Here is a 20,669-nt window from a genome sequence, read left to right as displayed (position 1 = left end):
CAATATTAGTGTGAAAGCGTCGGCAGGTGCTAACTATGGAAGATAAAGCTAAATATAAATGAGGGCACCAAAATAGATTCTGCTAATGTATTGATCTTGGGCCTGCGATCTGTGTTCGTGAGTTTTTATACTTTCTTTGGCCATACGTTACCTGATTTCGTCGATGATAGTGCTTGATCGGCTAAACTCTGTGCTCGTCTTGCAGCCTCTTCGGTAACATCTGAAAAAGTAGGTAAACGTGATGTAAGAAAACGGATAATGACAATTTAAACATTGAAAGCAATGATTTGACAAAGATTAGATGAATGATGTTTTCCCTGCATGGCATACCTCGGTTCATGCTTCGCTAGTTGTGGTTTCCTGTTAATTCAATGAGATATATTACTATATAATAAATATAACGTATGATACGTATTTATGTTATGCTATAACAATAAAGAAATGAATAGTGAGAAATATGGTTTTTGTTGCTTTGGACCGGTAATCTCATTATCGATGGATAATAAAACATTTGATCGTGGATAATATTAAAATATAGCATAAAAAACCTGGAAACATGCATTAAAGAAATGTTAAAAAAGTTAAAACGCACAAACTGAAAATAATAACAGCAAATAAATAGAAATAATGTAAACACGTTGTTTTGCATATGTCTTTTACTACGGTCGATCACGTATTTTCTTTTCGTTTAGATTTCTCATACTATAAAGTGCATGTATTAAATCAATAATTACATAAACTGTCTATACACGTGTACACTAAAAGTAAAACAGATTTTAAATAAAACCATAAGTCATAGTGTTCTTATGTAATTACTAAATCACGTATTCGTGATAAACATTATTCTTTTATTTTTTCAATGAAGACAAAGAACACGTTGTTTCACTTTATAGTACGTTCGACGTTCTTGCTTTATAAAAGATCATATAGACATTAGTACACTAAAAGTGATTGAAATCAGAAGTGTTAGAGTTCATTATGAATGACAGAGTGCAATGGCCTCTTTGGCCATTTTGGTATGACTACCAAAACATAAGTTATAGAAAAGCGTCAACTTAATTAATCATGTTACACACAGCTGGTATGTAATATGGATAACGCAATTATTGCAAGATACCTTCGATTCTACTGTCAGTGTACTCGGCGGGACTGGGTGGTGGGGTCGCTGCCGTCCGCACAGACTTTCTTACGACTGTGGTGACGGTCTGTCGTGTGTGAGGCTCGAGGTGCTCTACTTCGCTAATCACGTTTACTATTCTAACCGTACTACTGGAACTATCCGACGAACTACTGGAGCTAGTTAATCGGTCTCTCGAGGAACTAACTTTTTGTGGAATGCGAGATATTTTCTTGGATATCGGTTCGCTGACACGATCATCGTCTCTAGTGCTTACATCGGACAGTCTGATCTGTGCCTCGGAACCTACGCCAAAAATAGGATCGTGTGTACCGAAAACTAAAGGGGTAACAATTTCTGTCGTAGATTTCACGTCTTTCCCATGTTTTGGAGTTCTTGATTCGGGCTTCGCTTGCTTAGCGTACATGGTGTCAACGTTTTCGTACAAATGAACGTCTTGAAAATGTACTTTGTCCCACGCTGCATCGCGCTTCATCTCTTCTAAAAATGCAGCTACGCCGCTTTTATGTTGACTGCTATCTACGACGTACCTTTGTTCTACTTGACTCGGTAACATTTCTTCGAAAGATCTTTCGGTATCATACACCTTTTCGCCAACAGCTCTGCCGGTATCCGATACCTTTTGTACACCCTCAGACACTTTCGTGCTGACTATGGTTTTAGTTTCTTTTACGCCAGTTTGAACTTTGTCTTTGGTAGCTCTCGCATCTGCAACGGATTTACCCACAGCAGCATCAACATCTTTTCTTTTGCCAGACGCCACCTCTCGGGCACGAGCTTCTTCCTCTACGGCCTCCTTTTTCGTTCCATCAACAAACTCCTTCACATCGCCAGATACTTCATCCGCAGCGTGTTTTGCGCTTTTAATGAGGCCAGAAAAGAAGCCACCACTCTTTTCCTTGGCCTTTTTACCCTCCTTCGAAGCTTTGTCTTTCGCTGTTTTTGCTCCATTCACGACTGTGTCCAATCCAGATGAGACTTTTTGTTTTACGATAGAAGTATCCTCCTTAACTTCTGTGACCAATTTTTCTTTCGCTGCTTTCGCTCCATCGGTCGTACCCTGAACAGCTGTTCCTACTTTTTCTTCCGTTTTCTTAACCGCATCAGTAGCTTGAACGCTTACAGCTTTGCCAGCATCCGATATAGCATATGCAGCACCAAGTACCTTTTGACTGATTTTGTCCTTCGCATCCCTTGCAGTAGTTGAAACTTTCTCTCCAACATCTTTTACATCCGTAACTACTTTATCCTTAGTTGCCTTACCACCCTCAGCGACTTCTCGCACAGCAGTTTCTGCTTCTGCTTCTACGCTTTTCGCTCCCTCGATAACTTTATCGCCGCCAATTCTACCAGCATCAGATACCTTTTGTATGGCACCAGTTACTTTCTCACTAACTTTATCCCTAGTGTCCTTTACACCAGCTGTAACTTTATCCTTGGTGACTTCCATACCAGCAACAGCTTGTTGTTTTACCGTGTCAACTTCTTTTGCTTTGCTAGCAAGTGCTTCACGAGCACGCATTTCCTCTTCAGCGGCTTTTTTCTTCGTCTCATCAACGAATTCTCTGACGTCTCCTGAAACCTCATCTGCTGTGTGTTTGACACCTTTGATCAATCCTGATAGAAAACCGCCGGTCTTTTCTTTGGCTTTTTTAACTTCCTTTCCAGCCTTATCCTTTGCAGCTGTTGTGCCATCCACCACTGTGTCTATTCCGGATGTTATCTTTTGTTTTGCCATTTCAGTCTCTTCCTTGACCTCTTCAGCAACCTTATCTTTTGCGGCTTTCGCGTCATCAGCCACGCTTCGCGCAGCTGATTCTACTTTTGCTTTGGTGTCTCTGGCTCCATCAACTATTTTATCAGTAACTGCTTTACCAATGCTAGTAACCTCCTGTGCATCTTCGGATACTTTCTTGCTTACCTTATCTTTGGCGTCTTTGGCAGCGGTTGTAACTGCATCTTTAGCATCCTTCGCTTCAGTAACTACTTTATCCTTAGCTGTTTTAGCACCTTCAGCAATGTCTCGTGCAGTTGCTTCTGTTTTTGCTTCTACTATTTTCACTCCGTCGATAACTTTTCCACCTACAGTTTTACCTACGTCTGATGTTTTATGTACTCCTTCAGATATTTTCTCAGAAACTGAATCCTTCGTCTCTTTTACAGTAGTTTTCACATTATCTTTTACTGATTTTAATTCCGCAGTTGCTTTATCCTTAGCTGCGTCGATGTCTTTTAATTTCTCTGCTGCTGCTTCACGAGCACGAGCTTCTTCCTCGACAGCTTCTTTCTTCGTTTCATCTACGAATTCTTTGACGTCTTCGGACATTTCATCTGCCGCATGTTTTACACCCTTAAATAAACCAGAAAAGAAACCGCCAGTCTTCTCCTTGGCTTTTTTAGCTTCTTTCGTAGCTTTGTCCTTAGCAGATGTTACACTATCTGCAACTGTATCTACGCCTGAAGATACTTTCTGCTTTACAATTTCAGCATCTTTCTGAACATCCGTGACTACTTTATCTTTTGCTGCTTTTGCGCCACTCGCTACGTCTTCTGCAATTGCCTCCACTTTATCGTCAGCCTTTTTAACACCATCCACGATGCCTTCCTTTAATGCTTTACCAGTATCTGTCACTTTTTGCTTACCGTCGATCACTTGTTCGCTAACTTTGTCCACTTTGTCCTTAGCAATCGTCTTCATTTTATCTTTAGCGTCCTTAATCTCAGCAGCGGTCTTATCCTTTGCTAATACTACGCTGTCAGCCACATCATGAACTTTAGTATCTACTTGTTCTTCAACTCGTTTCACGCCATCGATTACTTTCTCTCCAGCAGCTTTGCCAGCATCTGAGACCTTTTGCGCAGCTTCAGATACTTTTTCACCAACTGCAACCTTAGCATCTTTTACAGCAGTTGCAACTTTGTCCTTTGTATCCTGTATTTCTGTAGCTGTCTTGTCTTTTGCTGCAGCCATGTCTTCAATCTTCTTTTCCATTGCTTCATGGGCACGAGCTTTTTCTAAAGAGGCTTCTCGTTTTGCTTCTTCGAGAAAGTCCTTAACGTCTCCTGAGACGTCATCAGCTGCCTGCTTCGTACTCTTAAACAATCCAGTTAGAAAACCGCTACCCTTTTCTTTAGCTTTCTTAGCTTCTTTGGCTGCTTTGTCTTTTGCCGCGGTAGCTTCATCTACAATTGCAGTTGCTCCTGATGAAACTTTCTGTTTTACTGCTTCAGCGTCGTCTTGAATTTCCTTAGATACTTTGTCCTTCATCTGTTTCGTCTCAGTTGCTATTTCATGACCGACTATCTCAATTTTATCCTTGACTTTTCCTGCTCCACCTGTAACTTTGTCTCCAACAGCTTTACCGGAGTCCGCTACCATTTGTACACCTCCAACTACCTTCTCAGAAATTTTATCTTTAGCGTCCTTTGCGGCTGCAGCAGTTTTATCTTTAGCATCTTTCACATCCGCTGCTACTTTATCCTTCATCTCCTTTGTGGCATCGACTATTTCTCGAGCTGCACTTTCGGTTTTCTCCTCAGCCTGTTTCACTCCATCAGCTACCTTTTCACCAGTAGCGTGGCCTACGTCTGATACCTTTTGCGTGCTATATGATAATTTAGCAAACACTGTGTCCTTGGTATCCTTCGCAGCAGTTGTAACCTTATCTTTTGCGTCTCTTAATCCTGCAGCTGCTTTATCTTTCGCTGCGTCAATATCTTTTAATTTCTCCGCTGCTGCTTCACGAGCACGGGTTTCCTCCTCGACAGCTTCTTTCTTCGTTTCATCTACAAATTCCTTGACGTCTTCGGACATTTCATCTGCTGCATGTTTTACACCCTTAAATAAACCAGAAAAGAAACCGCCAGTCTTCTCCTTGGCTTTTTTAGCTTCTTTCGCAGCCTTGTCCTTCGCTGCCTCTGTACCTTCTACAACTGCATCTATACCAGATGATGCCTTTTGCTTTACTGCTTCAACGTCTTCCTTGACTTCTTTAGCAGCTTTGTCTTTTGCTGCCTTTGCGCCATCAGTAATACCGTGAGCAACAGTGGCCGTTTTATCTTCAACTTTTTGTACCCCATCAACAATTTTCTCGCCAATGACTTTGGTAGTGTCTGATACATTTCGTATTCCCTCTGATACTTTCTCTGTGATTTTATCTTTTGTGTCCTTTGCAGTGGTTGCTACTGTCTCCTTAGCATCCTTCAAGTCTGAAGTTACTTTGTCTTTCACTAATTTAGCTTCATCCGTTACTTCGTGAGTTGCTGCTGCTGTTTTATCACCAATAGCTGCACCAGCATCTGATACTTTTTGTAAGCCACCAGAAATTTTCGCCCCAACATCATCCTTTGTATCTTTGACGGAGGCCACGATTTTGTCTGTTTTGTGTTTAATTCCAGTAACTGCACTATCTTTCGTTCCAGCCATATCTTCGATCTTCTTTTCCATTGCTGCGTGTGCAAGAGCTTTTTCTTCAGAGGATTCCCTCTTCGTTTCTTCGAGGAAGTCCTTAACGTCTCCAGAAATTTCATCCGCAGTGTGTTTTGTTCCCTTGAACAGTCCAGAAAGGAAACCGCTACCTTTTTCTTTAGCTTTCTTTGCTTCCTTAACAACTTTGTCTTTGGCAGCTGGTACAGTATCTGCTACTGTATCTACTGCTCCTGATACTTTCTGTTTCACAGTTTCAGCGTCATCGCGAACTTCTTTAGACACTTTCCCTTTTACTTCTTTCGTCTCAATTGCTATTTCATGAGCAACTGCTTCAACTTTATCCTTAGCTTTTTCTGCGTCATCTGCAACTTTATGTCCGACAGCTTTGCCGGCGTCTGAGACCTTTTGCGCACTCTCAACTACTTTCTCAGCAATTTTGTCTTTAGTATCTCTTGCAGTCGCAACAGTTTTGTCTTTAATATCCTTTACATCAATTGCCACTTTATCTTTAACATCCTTTACATCGGTCGTCACTTTATCCTTCGCTGCTTTTGCACCATCTGCTACTTGGTAAACGGTAGCACCTGCAACTGTTCCAATTTGTTTGATACTGTCTGTTACTTTTTCGCCGACAGTTTTGCTAGTATCGGATACTTTTTGTGCAGCTTCAGAAACTTTATCGCCAACTTTATCCTTGGTGTCTTTTACTCCTGTTACCATTTTGTCCTTCGTATCCTTCATAACTGCGATTCCCTTATCTTTCGCTGTGTCGATGTCTTTTAATTTCTCTGCTGCTGCTTCACGAGCACGAGCTTCTTCCTCGACAGCTTCTTTCTTCGTTTCATCCACAAATTCTTTGACGTCTTCAGACATTTCATCTGCCGCATGTTTTACACCCTTAAATAAACCAGAAAAGAAACCGCCAGTCTTCTCCTTGGCTTTTTTAGCTTCTTTCGTAGCTTTGTCCTTAGCAGATGTTACACTATCTGCAACTGTATCTACGCCTGAAGATACTTTCTGCTTTACAATTTCAGCATCTTTCTGAACATCCGTGACTACTTTATCTTTTGCTGCTTTTGCGCCACTCGTTACGTCTTCTGCAACTGCCTCCACTTTATCGTCAGCCTTTTTAATACCAATCACGATGCCTTCCTTTAATGCTTTACCAGTATCTGTCACTTTTTGCTTACCGTCGATCACTTGTTCGCTAACTTTGTCCACTTTGTCCTTAGCAATCGTCTTCATTTTATCTTTAGCGTCCTTAATCTCAGCAGCGGTCTTATCCTTTGCTAATACTACGCTGTCAGCCACATCATGAACTTTAGTATCTACTTGTTCTTCAACTCGTTTCACGCCATCGATTACTTTCTCTCCAGCAGCTTTGCCAGCATCTGAGACCTTTTGCGCAGCTTCAGATACTTTTTCACCAACTGCAACCTTAGCATCTTTTACAGCAGTTGCAACTTTGTCCTTTGTATCCTGTATTTCTGTAGCTGTCTTGTCTTTTGCTGCAGCCATGTCTTCAATCTTCTTTTCCATTGCTTCATGGGCACGAGCTTTTTCTTCAGAGGCTTCTCTTTTTGCTTCTTCGAGAAAGTCCTTAACGTCTCCTGAAACGTCATCAGCCGCTTGCTTCGCACTTTTAAACAACCCGTTTAGGAAGCCGCTACCCTTCTCTTTAGCTTTCTTAGCATCTTTGGCTGCTTTGTCTTTAGCTACAGCTACACTGTCTGCTACAACATCTATTCCAGAAGAAACTGTTTGTTTCACGGCATCGGTGCTATCTTTGATTTCCTTGGTTCCTTTATCTTTCATTACTTTTGCCTCCTCTGCTAATCCATGAACAACTGTGTCTGTTTTGCTTTTAGCTTTCTCCACACCATCTACAACTTTCTCACCAATAGTTTTGGTAATGGCTGATACTTTCTCTGCTCCTTCTGATGATTTCTCTGAGATTTTATCTTTCGTGTCCTTTGCTGCAATTGTTATCGTCTCTGTAGTATCCTTTACGTCTGCAACAATTTTATCTTTCGCTGCTTTGGCATCATCAGCTACCTTGTAAGCAACAGCTTCTGCTTTAGCTTCTGCCTGTTTTGTACTATCTACTATCTTATCACTCACAGTTTTACCAATATCTTTCACTGTTTGGACACCATCAGATACAGTGTCACTAGCCTTACCTCTGGTGTCTTTTACAGCTGTTGTCATCTTAGCTTTTGTATCTTTCACTTCTGCAACTGCTTTATCTTTTGCGAGATCGACATCTTTTAGAGTTTTTTCCATAGAAGCACGAGCACGTGCTTCTTCTTCAGTTGCGTCTTTCTTTGTTTCGTCATAGAATTCCTTCACCTCTTCGGAGACCTCTTCAGCTGCGTGTTTTGCTCCTTTGAACAGGCCCGAGAAGAAACCTACACCTTTTTCCTTAGTTTTCTTTGCTTCCTTCGTGATCTTTTCCTTTGCTGTATCTGCACCATCTGCAACCGCATCTATACCTGATGAAATCTTTTGTTTCACTGCAGCTGTATCTTCTCTAACTTCTTTTTCCAGTTTTTCTTTCGCCAATTTTGCATTTTCAGCTACTTCGTGAGCAGATGCTTTTGCTTTATCACCAGCTGTTTTTGCACCAGTTGCGATCTTTTCTTCCACGTCCTTGCCAGTGTCTATTACCTTCTGCGAGCTGTCAGCTACTTTCTCGCTGACTTTATCCTTGATATCCTTTACAGCTATTGCCGTTTTGTCTTTCACGTCTTTCATATCAGTAACCACCTTGTCTTTAGCTGCCTTTGTACTATCACCTATTTCTCGAGATGCAGATTCTATCTTTTCTTCCGTATATTTCATTTCCGTTGCAACTTTATCCTTCGTGTCTCTTGCGGAGGTCACGATCTTACCTGTTGTGCCTTTAATTCCTGCAACTGCTTTATCTGTCGCTTCAGCCACATCTTCGATCTTCTTTTCCATTGCTGCGTGCGCAAGAGCTTTTTCTTCTGAAGATTCTCTCTTTCTTTCCTCAAGGAACTCTGTAACATCGTCTGCAACTTCATCTGTTGCATGTTTCGCACCCTTAAATAGACCAGAGAGAAAACTGCCCGCCTTTTCTTTAGCTTTTTTAGCTTCTTTCGCAGCCTTATCTTTCGCTGCCGCTGCAGTATCTGCTGCTGAGTCTATTCCGGATGCTATCTTATGTTTTACTGCTTCAGTATCTTCTTTAATTTCTTTCGCTACTTTATCTTTTGTTGCTTTAGCATCTTCAGCCACATCTTTTGCAGCAGCTTCAGCTTTTGCCTCCGCATCCTTTGCTTGCTGAACAATTTTATCAGTGACAGCTTTGCGTGTATCTTTCACCTTTTCTACAGCACCTGTAACTTCTTCACTTACTGTGTCCTTCGTATGTTTTGCAACTGTTATTACTTTAATTTCTGCATCTTTTGCACCTGCTGCAACTGTGTCTTTAGCATCCTTCGCTGTCGCAGCTGCCTTTTCTTTCGTTGTTACTACGCCATCAACCACAACATGGATCGCGCCATCCACTTTTTCTTCAATGCGCGTCACTTCATCAGCTGTCTTTTTGCCGAACACTTTCTCAGCATCAGACACTTTCTCCACAGCTTCCGATATCTTTTTGTCTATTGCGTCTTTAGTATCCTTCACAGTTGCTGCTGCTTTGTCCTTCGCGGTCTTTGCTTCTGCAACAGCTTTATCCTTCGCTGTATCAACGTCCTTTAACTTTCCAGCTGTTTTCTCACGAGCACGAGCTGTTTCTTCTACAGCCTCCTTCTTTCTTTCATCGACGAAGTCTTTGACGTCTCCAGAAACTTCATCAGCCGCGTGTTTTGCGCTCTTGAAGATACCCGAGAAGAAACCACCTGCCTTCTCTTTTGCTTTCTTTGCGTCCTTGCTAGCTTTATCCTTCGCAGCTGCGGCGCTATCTGCAACTCCATCAATTCCAGAAGATACCTTCTGCTTTACAGCGTCGACATCTTCTTTAATCTCTTTTGCAACCTTGTCTTTCGTTTCCTTTGCACCATCACTTACTCCTTTCGCTGCTGCCTCAACCTTCGCTTCTGCACCTTTCACTCCTTCGGCTACTTTGTCACCAACTGCTTTACTAGTATCAACTACTTTCTGTGCACCTTCAACTACTTTGTCGCTGACTTCATCCCTGATGTCCTTTGCAGCAGTTAGAACTTTTCCTTTTGCGTCTTTCATATCTGTAGCGGTTTTGTCTTTCACCTCCTTTGCTCCATCGACTACTCCCCGAGCTACACTTTCAGTTTTCTCTTCAACTCTTTTCAGTTCATCACTTACTTTTTCACCAACAGTTTTACCTGCATCTGATACCTTGTGCGTAGCATCAGACACTTTTGTGAATACTGTGTCTTTAGTATCTTTCGCAGCGGTTGCAAGCTTGTCTTTTGCATCTCTAGCGTCTGCAGATGCTCTGTCTTTCGCTGCTTCTATATCTTTTAATTTTGCGTCTGCAGCAGCACGTAGACGGTCTTTCTCTTCTGATGCTTCCCTCTTCGTTTCCTCAAGGAACTCTTTAACGTCGTCTGAAACTTCATCTACAGAATGCTTTGCACCTTTGAATAAACCAGACAAAAAGCCACCGGCCTTTTCTTTAGCTCTTTTAGCTTCTTTAGCAGCCTTATCTTTCGCTGCCGCTGCAGTATCTGCTGCTGAGTCTATTCCGGATGCTATCTTATGTTTTACTGCTTCAGTATCTTCTTTAATTTCTTTCGCTACTTTATCTTTTGTTGCTTTAGCATCTTCAGCCACATTTTTTGCAGCAGCTTCAGCTTTTGTCTCCGCATCCTTTGCTTGCTGAACAATTTTATCAGTGACAGCTTTGCCTGCATCTTTCACCTTTTCTACAGCACCTGTAACTTCTTCACTTACTGTGTCCTTCGTATGTTTTGCAACTGTTATTACTTTAATTTCTGCATCTTTTGCACCTGTTGCAACTGTGTCTTTAGCATCCTTCGCTGTCGCAGCTGCCTTTTCTTTCGTTGTTACTACGCCATCAACCACAACATGGATCGCGCCATCCACTTTTTCTTCAATGCGCGTCACTTCATCAGCTGTCTTTTTGCCGAACACTTTCTCAGCATCAGACACTTTCTCCACAGCTTCCGATATCTTTTTGTCTATTGCGTCTTTAGTATCCTTCACAGTTGCTGCTGCTTTGTCCTTCGCGGTCCTTGCTTCTGCAACAGCTTTATCCTTCGCGGTCTTTGCTTCTGCAATAGCTTTATCCTTCGCTGTATCAACGTCCTTTAACTTTCCAGCTGTTTTCTCACGAGCACGAGCTGTTTCTTCTACAGCCTCCTTCTTCCTTTCATCGACGAAGTCTTTGACGTCTTCAGAAACTTCATCAGCCGCGTGTTTTGCGCTCTTGAAGATACCCGAGAAGAAACCACCTGCCTTCTCTTTTGCTTTCTTTGCGTCCTTGCTAGCTTTATCCTTCGCAGCTGCGGCGCTATCTGCAACTCCATCAATTCCAGAAGATACCTTCTGCTTTACAGCGTCGACATCTTCTTTAATCTCTTTTGCAACCTTGTCTTTCGTTTCCTTTGCACCATCACTTACTCCTTTCGCTGCTGCCTCAACCTTCGCTTCTGCACCTTTCACTCCTTCGGCTACTTTGTCACCAACTGCTTTACTGGTATCAGCTACTTTCTGTGCACCTTCAACTACTTTGTCGCTGACTTCATCCTTGATGTCCTTTGCAGCAGTTAGAACTTTTCCTTTTGCGTCGTTCATATCTGTAGCGGTTTTGTCTTTCACCTCCTTTGCTCCATCGACTACTCCCCGAGCTACACTTTCAGTTTTCTCTTCAGCTCTTTTCAGTTCATCACTTACTATTTCACCAACAGTTTTACCTGCATCTGATACCTTGTGCGTAGCATCAGACACTTTTGTGAATACTGTGTCTTTAGTATCTTTCGCAGCGGTTGCAAGCTTGTCTTTTGCATCTCTAGCGTCTGCAGATGCTCTATCTTTCGCTGCTTCTATATCTTTTAATTTTGCGTCTGCAGCAGCACGTAGACGGTCTTTCTCTTCTGATGCTTCCCTCTTCGTTTCCTCAAGGAACTCTTTAACGTCGTCTGAAACTTCATCTACAGAATGCTTTGCACCTTTGAATAAACCAGACAAAAAGCCACCGGCCTTTTCTTTAGCTCTTTTAGCTTCTTTAGCAGCTTTATCTTTCGCTGCCGCTGCAGTATCTGCTGCTGAGTCTATTCCGGATGCTATCTTATGTTTTACTGCTTCAGTATCTTCTTTAATTTCTTTCGCTACTTTATCTTTTGTTGCTTTAGCATCTTCAGCCACATTTTTTGCAGCAGCTTCAGCTTTTGCCTCCGCGTCCTTTGCTTGCTGAACAATTTTATCAGTGACAGCTTTGCCTGTATCTTTCACCTTTTCTACACCACCTGTAACTTCTTCACTTACTGTGTCCTTCGTATGTTTGGCAGCTGTTATTACTTTAATTTCTGCATCTTTTGCACCTGCTGCAACTGTGTCTTTAGCATCCTTCGCTGTCGCAGCTGCCTTTTCTTTCGTTGCTACTACGCCATCAACCACAACATGGATCGCGCCATCCACTTTTTCTTCAATACGCGTCACTTCATCAGTTGTCTTTTTGCCGAACACTTTCTCAGCATCAGACACTTTCTCTACAGCTTCCGATATCTTTTTGTCTATTGCGTCTTTAGTATCCTTCACAGTTGCTGCTGCTTTGTCCTTCGCGGTCTTTGCTTCTGCAACAGCTTTATCCTTCGCTGCATCAGCGTCCTTTAACTTTCCTGCCGTTTTCTCACGAGCACGAGCTGTCTCTTCTGCAGCCTCCTTCTTCCTTTCATCGACGAAGTCTTTGACGTCTTCAGAAACTTCATCAGCCGCGTGTTTTGCGCTCTTGAAGATACCTGAGAAGAAACCACCTGCCTTCTCTTTTACTTTCTTTGCGTCCTTGCTAGCTTTATCCTTTGTTGCTGCTGCACCGTCTACCACTGTGTCTATTCCAGATGATATCTTTTCTTTCGCTATTTTAGTATCTTGTTTAATCTCTTTAGTTACTTTATCTTTCGTTACCTTTGCGCCATCAATCACGCTTCGTGTAGCTGATTCTGCTTTTATCTCAACATCCTTTACTCCTTCGACTACTTTACCAGAAACTGCTTTACCAGTGTCGGTTACTTTCTGCGTTCCTTCAGCTACTTTTTCACTTACTTTATGCTCCGCTTCTTTTGCACCCGTTATAACCGTATCTTTAGCGTCTTTAGCACCTGTTACAATTTTGTCTTTAACATCTTTTGAGTATGCCGCTGTTTTGTCCTTTGTAGCTTTCACGCTGTCAGTCATACCATATATGATAGTATCTACCTCTTCTGTGACTCGCTTTCCTCCATCAGCTACTTTTTCACCAACAGCTTTACCAGTATCCGAAACTTGCTGCGCAGCCTCAGATACCTTTCCACTAATCGCATCTTTAGTGTCTTTTACAACAATGGTGATCCTTTCCTGTCCTTGCTTTGCTTCTGAAACTGCTTTGTCTTTCGTTGCGTCGAGATCTTTCAATTTCCCTTCTACCACTTCCTGTGCACGATCTTTTCCTTCAACGACTTCTTTCTTTGTTTCATCAAGAGCATCTTTGAGTTCTTCAGTAGCTTCATCCGCAGCGTGTTTTGTACCTTTGAATAATCCAGATAAAAATCCACCTGTCTTTTCCTTAGCTTTCTTAGCTTCTTTCGCAGCTTTATCTTTTGCTGTCTCTGTGCCGTCTACAATTACATCTATTCCTGATGATATTTTCTTTTTGGTATCATCAACATCTTCCTTGATTTCTATTGTTATTTTCTCTTTCGCTTTCTTCGCATCGTCTACTTTGTCTGGTACATCGAATGATAGATTTGCAAGGTTTCTTGTATCTTCTAGGAATTTCGCAGTAGCTTCTCGGATTGAACTATCTGGACTTGTTACTGGTTCTTGCGGTGGAGTGCTCTTTTCCCGAGACCTGCTTCGCGATGCTCTAGTCAATTTTGGACTTCGGAATTTGCTGAAGATTCCACTTCCCTTGTCTTTATCAGCAGAGTCTGCAGATTCATCAGGGGCCGTATCAGTTGTTACTTTTTCAGGAATTGGCTTCCAATCTTCATGATGCAGACTGTCTGCAATCTTTTTCGTGTCGTCCAAAAAAGTGGCTGTCAATTGTCGTGTTTCTTCATCTCCACTGTCGAAGGATGTTTCTTTAGATGAATTCTTTTCTCTAGATGAACTTCTCTTTTTACTTTTCAGTTTTGGACTCTTGAACATGCCGAAGAATCCGCCGCTCTTATCTTTACCTTCCTCATCTACTTCCTTTTCATCTTCTTTTTGTTTATCCGGTGATTCTAGCTTTTCTTCTGGCTTACCGGTATACCTTTCCACGCTGTGTTCTTTCTGGTCTTTATGTTTCTTAATATCTGATTTTCCATTCATTTCTTTGTGAGGAGTACTTCTATCTGTGTCTAATTTCTTTTTTACTTCCGAGATATCATATGAGTGTCCGTTTATTTTATCTTTAGGTGTATCTTCCTCATAATGAACCGACGACGAAAACGTATGCAGGTCTTGTTTTGTGTCAACTTTAGGAGCAGAAGGAACAATGGTAGTTTCAGCAATCTTTCGTGTATCGTCCAAGAATTTCTCTGTGGCGATTCGAAGTTCTTCGTCACCACTGTCGAAAGATGCTTCCTTGCTTTTCTTTAACTTTTTCTCTTTTGATTTAGGACTCTTAAATATACCAAAGAAACCACCACCCTTCTCTTTCTCTTGGTCGCTTGCATCACTTGCCATAGTTCCAGTACGATCATCTGATTCTTTAACCGTTACTTTCGGTTCCTCTTTCACTTCCCTTCTCTCGATTTGAGTCGAGCTGACTGCGATATCAGGTACGTGTACATTCAAATCACTGCGCCTGGAGTCATCTAAGAATTGCATGGTAGCCAATTTAACGTCAGGTAACACGCTCGTTTCAATAGGTTTATAATCTACGTGTGTATCATATGAAACGAAAGTAGGTTGCTGCGTTTGATGTTCCGTAACTGTAGGCACTGGTACTTTTATTTCTTCGTCGCCACTGTCCAAGGACGTGTCCTTTGATCCTTTCGACTTGCTCTTCTTAAGTTTGGATCCCTTGAAAATGCCCGAGAGTATGCCTCCGCTCTTATCTTTTGATTTCTTCGATTCATCCTCTTGCTTCTCATCTGGCTGTGTAGATGGATGCTGAACACTGTAAACGGTCTCATAAGCAGATACTTGCTTATCAACCGCAGGTTTCGTTTCTTTTGGAATGTTAGTCTTGGCAACAGCCTCTTTCGGCAATTCTTGCTTCTGTTCGTCTTGTGGAACTTCTTTAGCTATTTCTGGCAATTTTACATCTTGTTTTTTAATACTTATGCTAGGAGTTGTTAGTTTTTCATCAATTTCCTTACCTTCTTTAGACAGCATTTCCTTTTTGCTTATGATAATCTGTTTACCATTGGAGATCGTCGCTGTGTCTGTGGGTATCGTTTGATCTATCTCTTTAATCGTGATAGTCTGAGTAATCACTGGTAGTTGACTCTTATCGTCGATGGCTGAAACTATAGTTTTCGATGCAATAATCGCATCTCCCTTCCCATCGCGAATGTAACGTTGTTTAATTATCGGTGGTTCGATAACTGGCGTTCGATCGACAATTAGTTTTTCATCGGATTTAACGACCTTATCCTTAGGTTCTTTGTCAACGAATTGATCCCTAACAAAACTTTGAACTATAGCACCTCTTGCCTCTTTATTGTCCCGCGCATCATCATCACAAACCACCGACCACCCTTCCTTCGCTAACTTCTCCTTCTTTTTCTCTGCGTCTGCTATTACACCTGTTAATTAATTATTACATATTTTAGGCATCTGTAAACGTTGCAAAATAGGAAGAACACATTTGTTTGTTTTATTTCATTTCGTCATCATTAGTGTAAGCCGGCTCGCTCGATATTGCTCTTTGAGAACAGCGGTTAGACTCTCGTGTGGTTTTGTGCGTGGTACGTGTGTGCTATAGAGCAGCCATCTTTCCATCGAATGATTACACTTATATTTAAACAAATAACAGTCTAATAAAAAATAAAAATAATAAGCATTAAAATGCTGCGAGGAACGAATTATGTATTCTGTAGAAAATCCAAGTTTAATTTGTGAATACATATCAATCGCGTCAAATTGCCGCTGGTACATAACTTTAACGCTACAACAATAAAAATTTACGATATTATTGATATTTACGAATAGCGAATTGAATCGTAATGGAAGAAAGAACTATTAAATGGCGTGAGTTTATCTTGTTTGTATTTTTGGAATAACAAGTTTCACCATTGTCCATATAAATTTTTAGTGTGAATTTTCACCATAAATTTTTTCTGAAAATGTGTTATTTTTCAGATAAGAATGTCGAAATAAGTGTATGCGACAATGACAGCTGCTCTGTGCGTCCGCACAATTAGGCCACACAAATTTGGCCACTCATGCAACGCTAAAAAATTGCAGCAAAACCTTGCTGAAACAAATTAATGGGATGTGTCGAAGAAATAGAAGACTATTAGTGGATCATTAAGTGAAGACACTGAGAGTTCGCATTATAATACAGTAGATATGAGATGTAATTGAGAGGCGATAAAATAAATAATTCATTACGTAATTAAAATAAAAGCAAGCTGATAAATTTGAAGGAATCCGCATCAGCCCTCCAGAACCTGTGAGTGAAAGTAAAAGATGATAAAGTAAAAAGATGACAAAGTAAAAGAAGTAAATGTTCTAGTGCCAACAATGTTTCATAGTTAACAACTTTCACAGATGTGAATCGTGTCCAGAGTCAATGCAGTGCTATACTTTTAAAAATCACCTAGACTCTAATATCAAAAAATATATCTGATCAATAATAACATTGTAAGTAATGATTCCTGATAAAAAATATTTCCAAAACAATAATTACTGCTCTCGACTTTATGGTTTAAATTATTGTTTTGAAAATAACAAGCAAGTAATTAAGTAATTTATTTGTAGCGGTGTATAGTACATAGCGAAAATCATAATAAAACTAAGAATAGAGCGAAACTTTTATGAAAAACAGATGATATTTTCAATTTATTGAAAGAAACACAAATTGACAGATCACGTGTGAAATATTGAAAATGATATAACATAAAAAGACATTGATGTTTTACATTTTTTAATAACTGCGAAATTTTAATCTTACAATTAACTGATTCAAGTTTATAATGAACATAGGTATAAATATGAAATAATAATAAAGAATAAAGTACATACAATCTTACAGAAGTGTAGAATTATTTTCAAAGTTATATTCTTTAAATCGCACATGAAACAACATTAATATTTTATATCACATTTTTTATTTATTTTCGATTTTCGGCTTATGCTCGCTATATCAACGGAACAAATAAAGAAATTAATTTGACCAAGCAAAATAATTATTATATATTAAATTATAATAATAATATAATTTATTTAAATTATACAAATAACACACAGTTTTGCAAATACTAAAAGCCATATACAGCTATTAGCATCTTAATGTTTAACAAATTAAAGTGTATCTATTATTCATTAGTTTAATTTACATATAATATGCAACAGTTGAAACACTAATAAAGGATCATAACTCCCTTATGTAAGTTCTACAAGTTATACGTTTAATTAATATAATGGAGAGAATATACATTTATATACAGATAATACATAAAAGTATATTGAAAAATCATTACGTCTATTTGCATATCGAGATATACTATAGCTAGGAACACGATATCACTAAAAAGCGAATTCTTGAGAACTATTTAGCACTAGCGACTGAAACTTTATCAATAAGTGGTTAATATAAGTTGTTCTGTAACAAAGCGTGACATTATCGCGTTAAATTAATCATGCTGCTACAGATCCTTTTTTCCTTTTGTAAAGAAGTATTATCGTAAATGATGATTTCCATAAGTCGCGTAATGAATGTAATTTTTTTTATTATTATTTTCTGAAGTAGCTAATCGAAGCACGGCCCCTCAACCCACCATTTTTTTTTTTTCAAAAAAAGCTCAAATTACTTACCAGAAACTATTTTGTTGGCGTCTGCGATCACCCTCTGTCGTTTTTTGTCTTTGTCGTCAACTTCATCGCGTGACTTTTTGCTCATCGTATCGGCAACGTGACATTTGTGCTCGAGAAATTCGGCCATTGTGTCCCCTAACTCTTTCTCCTCGCTTGCGTATTTATCTTTGATGGGGGTCGAGGTTCCATTGAATACAGTGCCGTTTGTGATCGTGACATGCTGTATCGCTGTTAAGTGCGAAGAAAATGTGATTTAAATGCCGTGAAAAATTCAGGCTTTATTAAAGCGCCAGAACAATATATACAGGAGAAGAGGGGGATCTGTTAGAGAGTATTATCACATAGCCTGAATAGACAACAACTTAATAACTATAGAAATCGATTTTTAATTTCGTAAATCGTTATTGAGAAAAGAAACAATATGTGTTTTATAAAATATCGCTGAAGTTTTTGAAATAAAACTTATGAATGTGCAACTGCAGCAAGTATGGCGCTATGTAAACAGATGTTACAAACAGCGATATCATTAATGTGCCTTCTAAGAAGTGTGAGGCGAAACTTATGATTTCACATATTTTTTCTTAGCAATGACACGAAAAAGGAGCCGGCGTGTTATTCATAGAAATAATACAGGCAGTGATGTCATATCCTTTCTGGTATTGTAATCGGACAAGTGTAACGTTAAACGTCGTTCAATTTCAAGAATACTTTCTTTATCATATCAGAAAGAGTTTAATTTAGAAATTATAATTATTTAAATCACATAATAAAAAATACATACATGTATCGCGTTTAGTGTCACTGATATTCAAGTCTTCCATAGATCCAGATTCCTAAGAGCAGAATAAATTACTTCGATAAAAATGCGCTTTCGAATAAAATAATAAAATACATAACTTTAAAAATAGAACATCGATGTAAAATATAAATTACACCGTGATACTAATTGTTTCTCCAAAATACAAACCTTGCTTTTGTTATAATCATCATAGTCAGGATTCATCTTTGGATCCATCGTTGCATCACGGCGAAGAGAAGTGTCCCTTGAAGGACCCAATTCTTCTTTTAAGGAATCAAATCCAGGTTGATCTAATCGAACTCTTGCGACGGCCTTTTCTACGTCATCAGTGACCAATTCGACATTGAATATACACTTTCTCACAATGTCCTCGCGGCCAATTTTGTTCAATGCTTTTTCCAAAGTATTGCCTACAAACATACAAATATAATTTTTACATAAAGCAATAAATAATAACATATACACTTCCGCCCATAAGTTTGGAGCGTGTTACGATATCAAAAGAAATAATGACTTTTTGAGCAAATAAATATTTTATTTATAATATTATTCTTCCATAGTAAGCTGTAATTAATTCTATTTAAAAATGAAAGTTAGAATTATAATACTTTTATTGTGTTATTTTATTATTCATCATCGCTAAGCTATAGTTTAGCTTTAAAATGTAGAATTATTATATTATTATTCTAAACGTAGAATTCTTATTGCTCAGAAAACTGCACGAAAAAGATTGTATCGTCGAAACAGCAGAAGGTAGTCCAATCTTTTGAGCGGAAGTATATGTTGCAATCTTAATATTCTGTTAGTTACGATTAAGTTTTTATTATTTTAATTAAAGGTTTTAATATTTCTTCGTTTCTATTACACAGAAGTACACACATCTTTCTGTAATAATAAAGGAATAAAAATAATAGTTATATTATTAATCTGAAAACTAGCAATTTTTACTTATTAGATATATCATTGAAATTACAATTACAATTTAAAAACTTGGAAGCTATAATCGCGGTTTTATTTGCTTATTCGCTCTAAACACAGAAAAGTAAACGTAAAAAGATTGAAGCTTGATACGAGAAATTATCGAAATTAAATGGTTGTAAAAGATCGCCGTACAACTGATAAAATATTTCTTTCAATCCCGTCACACTTAGCAAACACAAAATAACGCTGACGTAACAACAATATTAAATATGTATTTATGCTGCTCGTGGAATCAGATACCTAACGAATTCTTTTCTTTTTCTTCAGATATTTTACACAGAAATTCTTTTACCGTCCCAAACGTATTATTTTCGCATCAATAATAACTTTTTAAAAATAATTGGTCAATCTCACAAACTAAAGAAAGTTTATTTATATTCACGTCACTTCAGAAGAACATTAAGGATGTATTTTTCTTGCTAATGATTGTCCTTGACCTAATACAGACCTGAAGTTACAGTAATCTGTCGTCTTTGACAATGTGGCCGCCTAAACAATAACGAAAGTTCACTGACGTACGTGTTAGTCGCTTTGTTTTGATATTCTTGATATAAAGATATAAACATTTTTGCGTTTATGCCCTCGCAAGAATAAAATAAATAAGAACGTTCGAATAAATTGAACAGATTATTATAGGAACACGGAACTTGGGAAACGACCGAATGCACTGTCACTTTCACTGTATTCTTCTTGAGATGGCGCGTACTTCTGTTTGTTTTAACCGATTGCAGAACAGAAACGATGTGCTACGTGCATTTCTGCTGTATATCAGCGTCATTAATACTGGTAAAAAAAGAGGGGGAAAGCAGTCCATAGGTTTATGTCAGGCATAATAATGCAGGATGAGATCACCAACTACGTTGCTCCTCAGATTCCACGCGTCTTAGTCAAACGCGCCTGCCTGATTAATCGACCTTGCCAAGAAACAGGTTCTGTTTAAATTTTACTATATATTACTATATCTAATGTTTACCAACGGACATGACTTTAGGAAAATGAGCTATTCTATTAAGATTTATCCTGATGCGCAAAAATGTTGAAAATAAAATTATTTACGAAGAAAATCTGAAATAACTGAAACTGAGATAATCGAATTAATCGGAACGAGACTGTAAATATAGCTTAATGAAAATTTCGAAATAAAAGCGAGCGAATGGTAGCATTATTAGAACTCCAAGAACTGAATC

The 20,669-nt window shown here is 39.1% G+C and overlaps 1 protein-coding gene across 31 annotated transcripts in view; it reads right to left on the bottom strand.

The window, feature by feature from the left end:
• Nucleotides 1–20,669, bottom strand: part of LOC138182092 (ankyrin-3) — a 93,555-nt gene that overhangs the window by 11,821 nt on the left and 61,065 nt on the right. For 26 of the 31 annotated variants that reach the window (XR_011173692.1, XR_011173696.1, XR_011173698.1 and 23 more), the window contains 5 exons: nt 18,670–18,911; nt 18,484–18,535; nt 17,703–17,930; nt 1,118–15,469; nt 152–220 (listed from right to left, as the gene is read on the bottom strand). Coding sequence is in view for 9 of the 31 variants with exons in the window: in XM_069117655.1 (XP_068973756.1) it covers nt 152–220; nt 1,118–15,469; nt 17,703–17,930; nt 18,484–18,535; nt 18,670–18,911 (14,943 nt within the window). In the remaining 22 variants the exon portion in view is untranslated. The remainder of the gene's footprint in view (nt 1–151; nt 221–1,117; nt 15,470–17,702; nt 17,931–18,483; nt 18,536–18,669; nt 18,912–20,669) is intronic. The other 5 variants (XR_011173712.1, XR_011173713.1, XR_011173714.1 and 2 more) reach the window with 2 other exon arrangements.

Source organism: Bombus flavifrons, chromosome 7, assembly GCF_040668555.2.
Source record: "Bombus flavifrons isolate JBK064 chromosome 7, iyBomFlav1_principal, whole genome shotgun sequence".
Classification (NCBI taxonomy): domain Eukaryota; kingdom Metazoa; phylum Arthropoda; class Insecta; order Hymenoptera; family Apidae; genus Bombus; species Bombus flavifrons.
The sequence above is the reverse complement of the archived record's forward strand: the minus strand, read 5'-3'. Positions and strand labels throughout refer to the sequence as shown.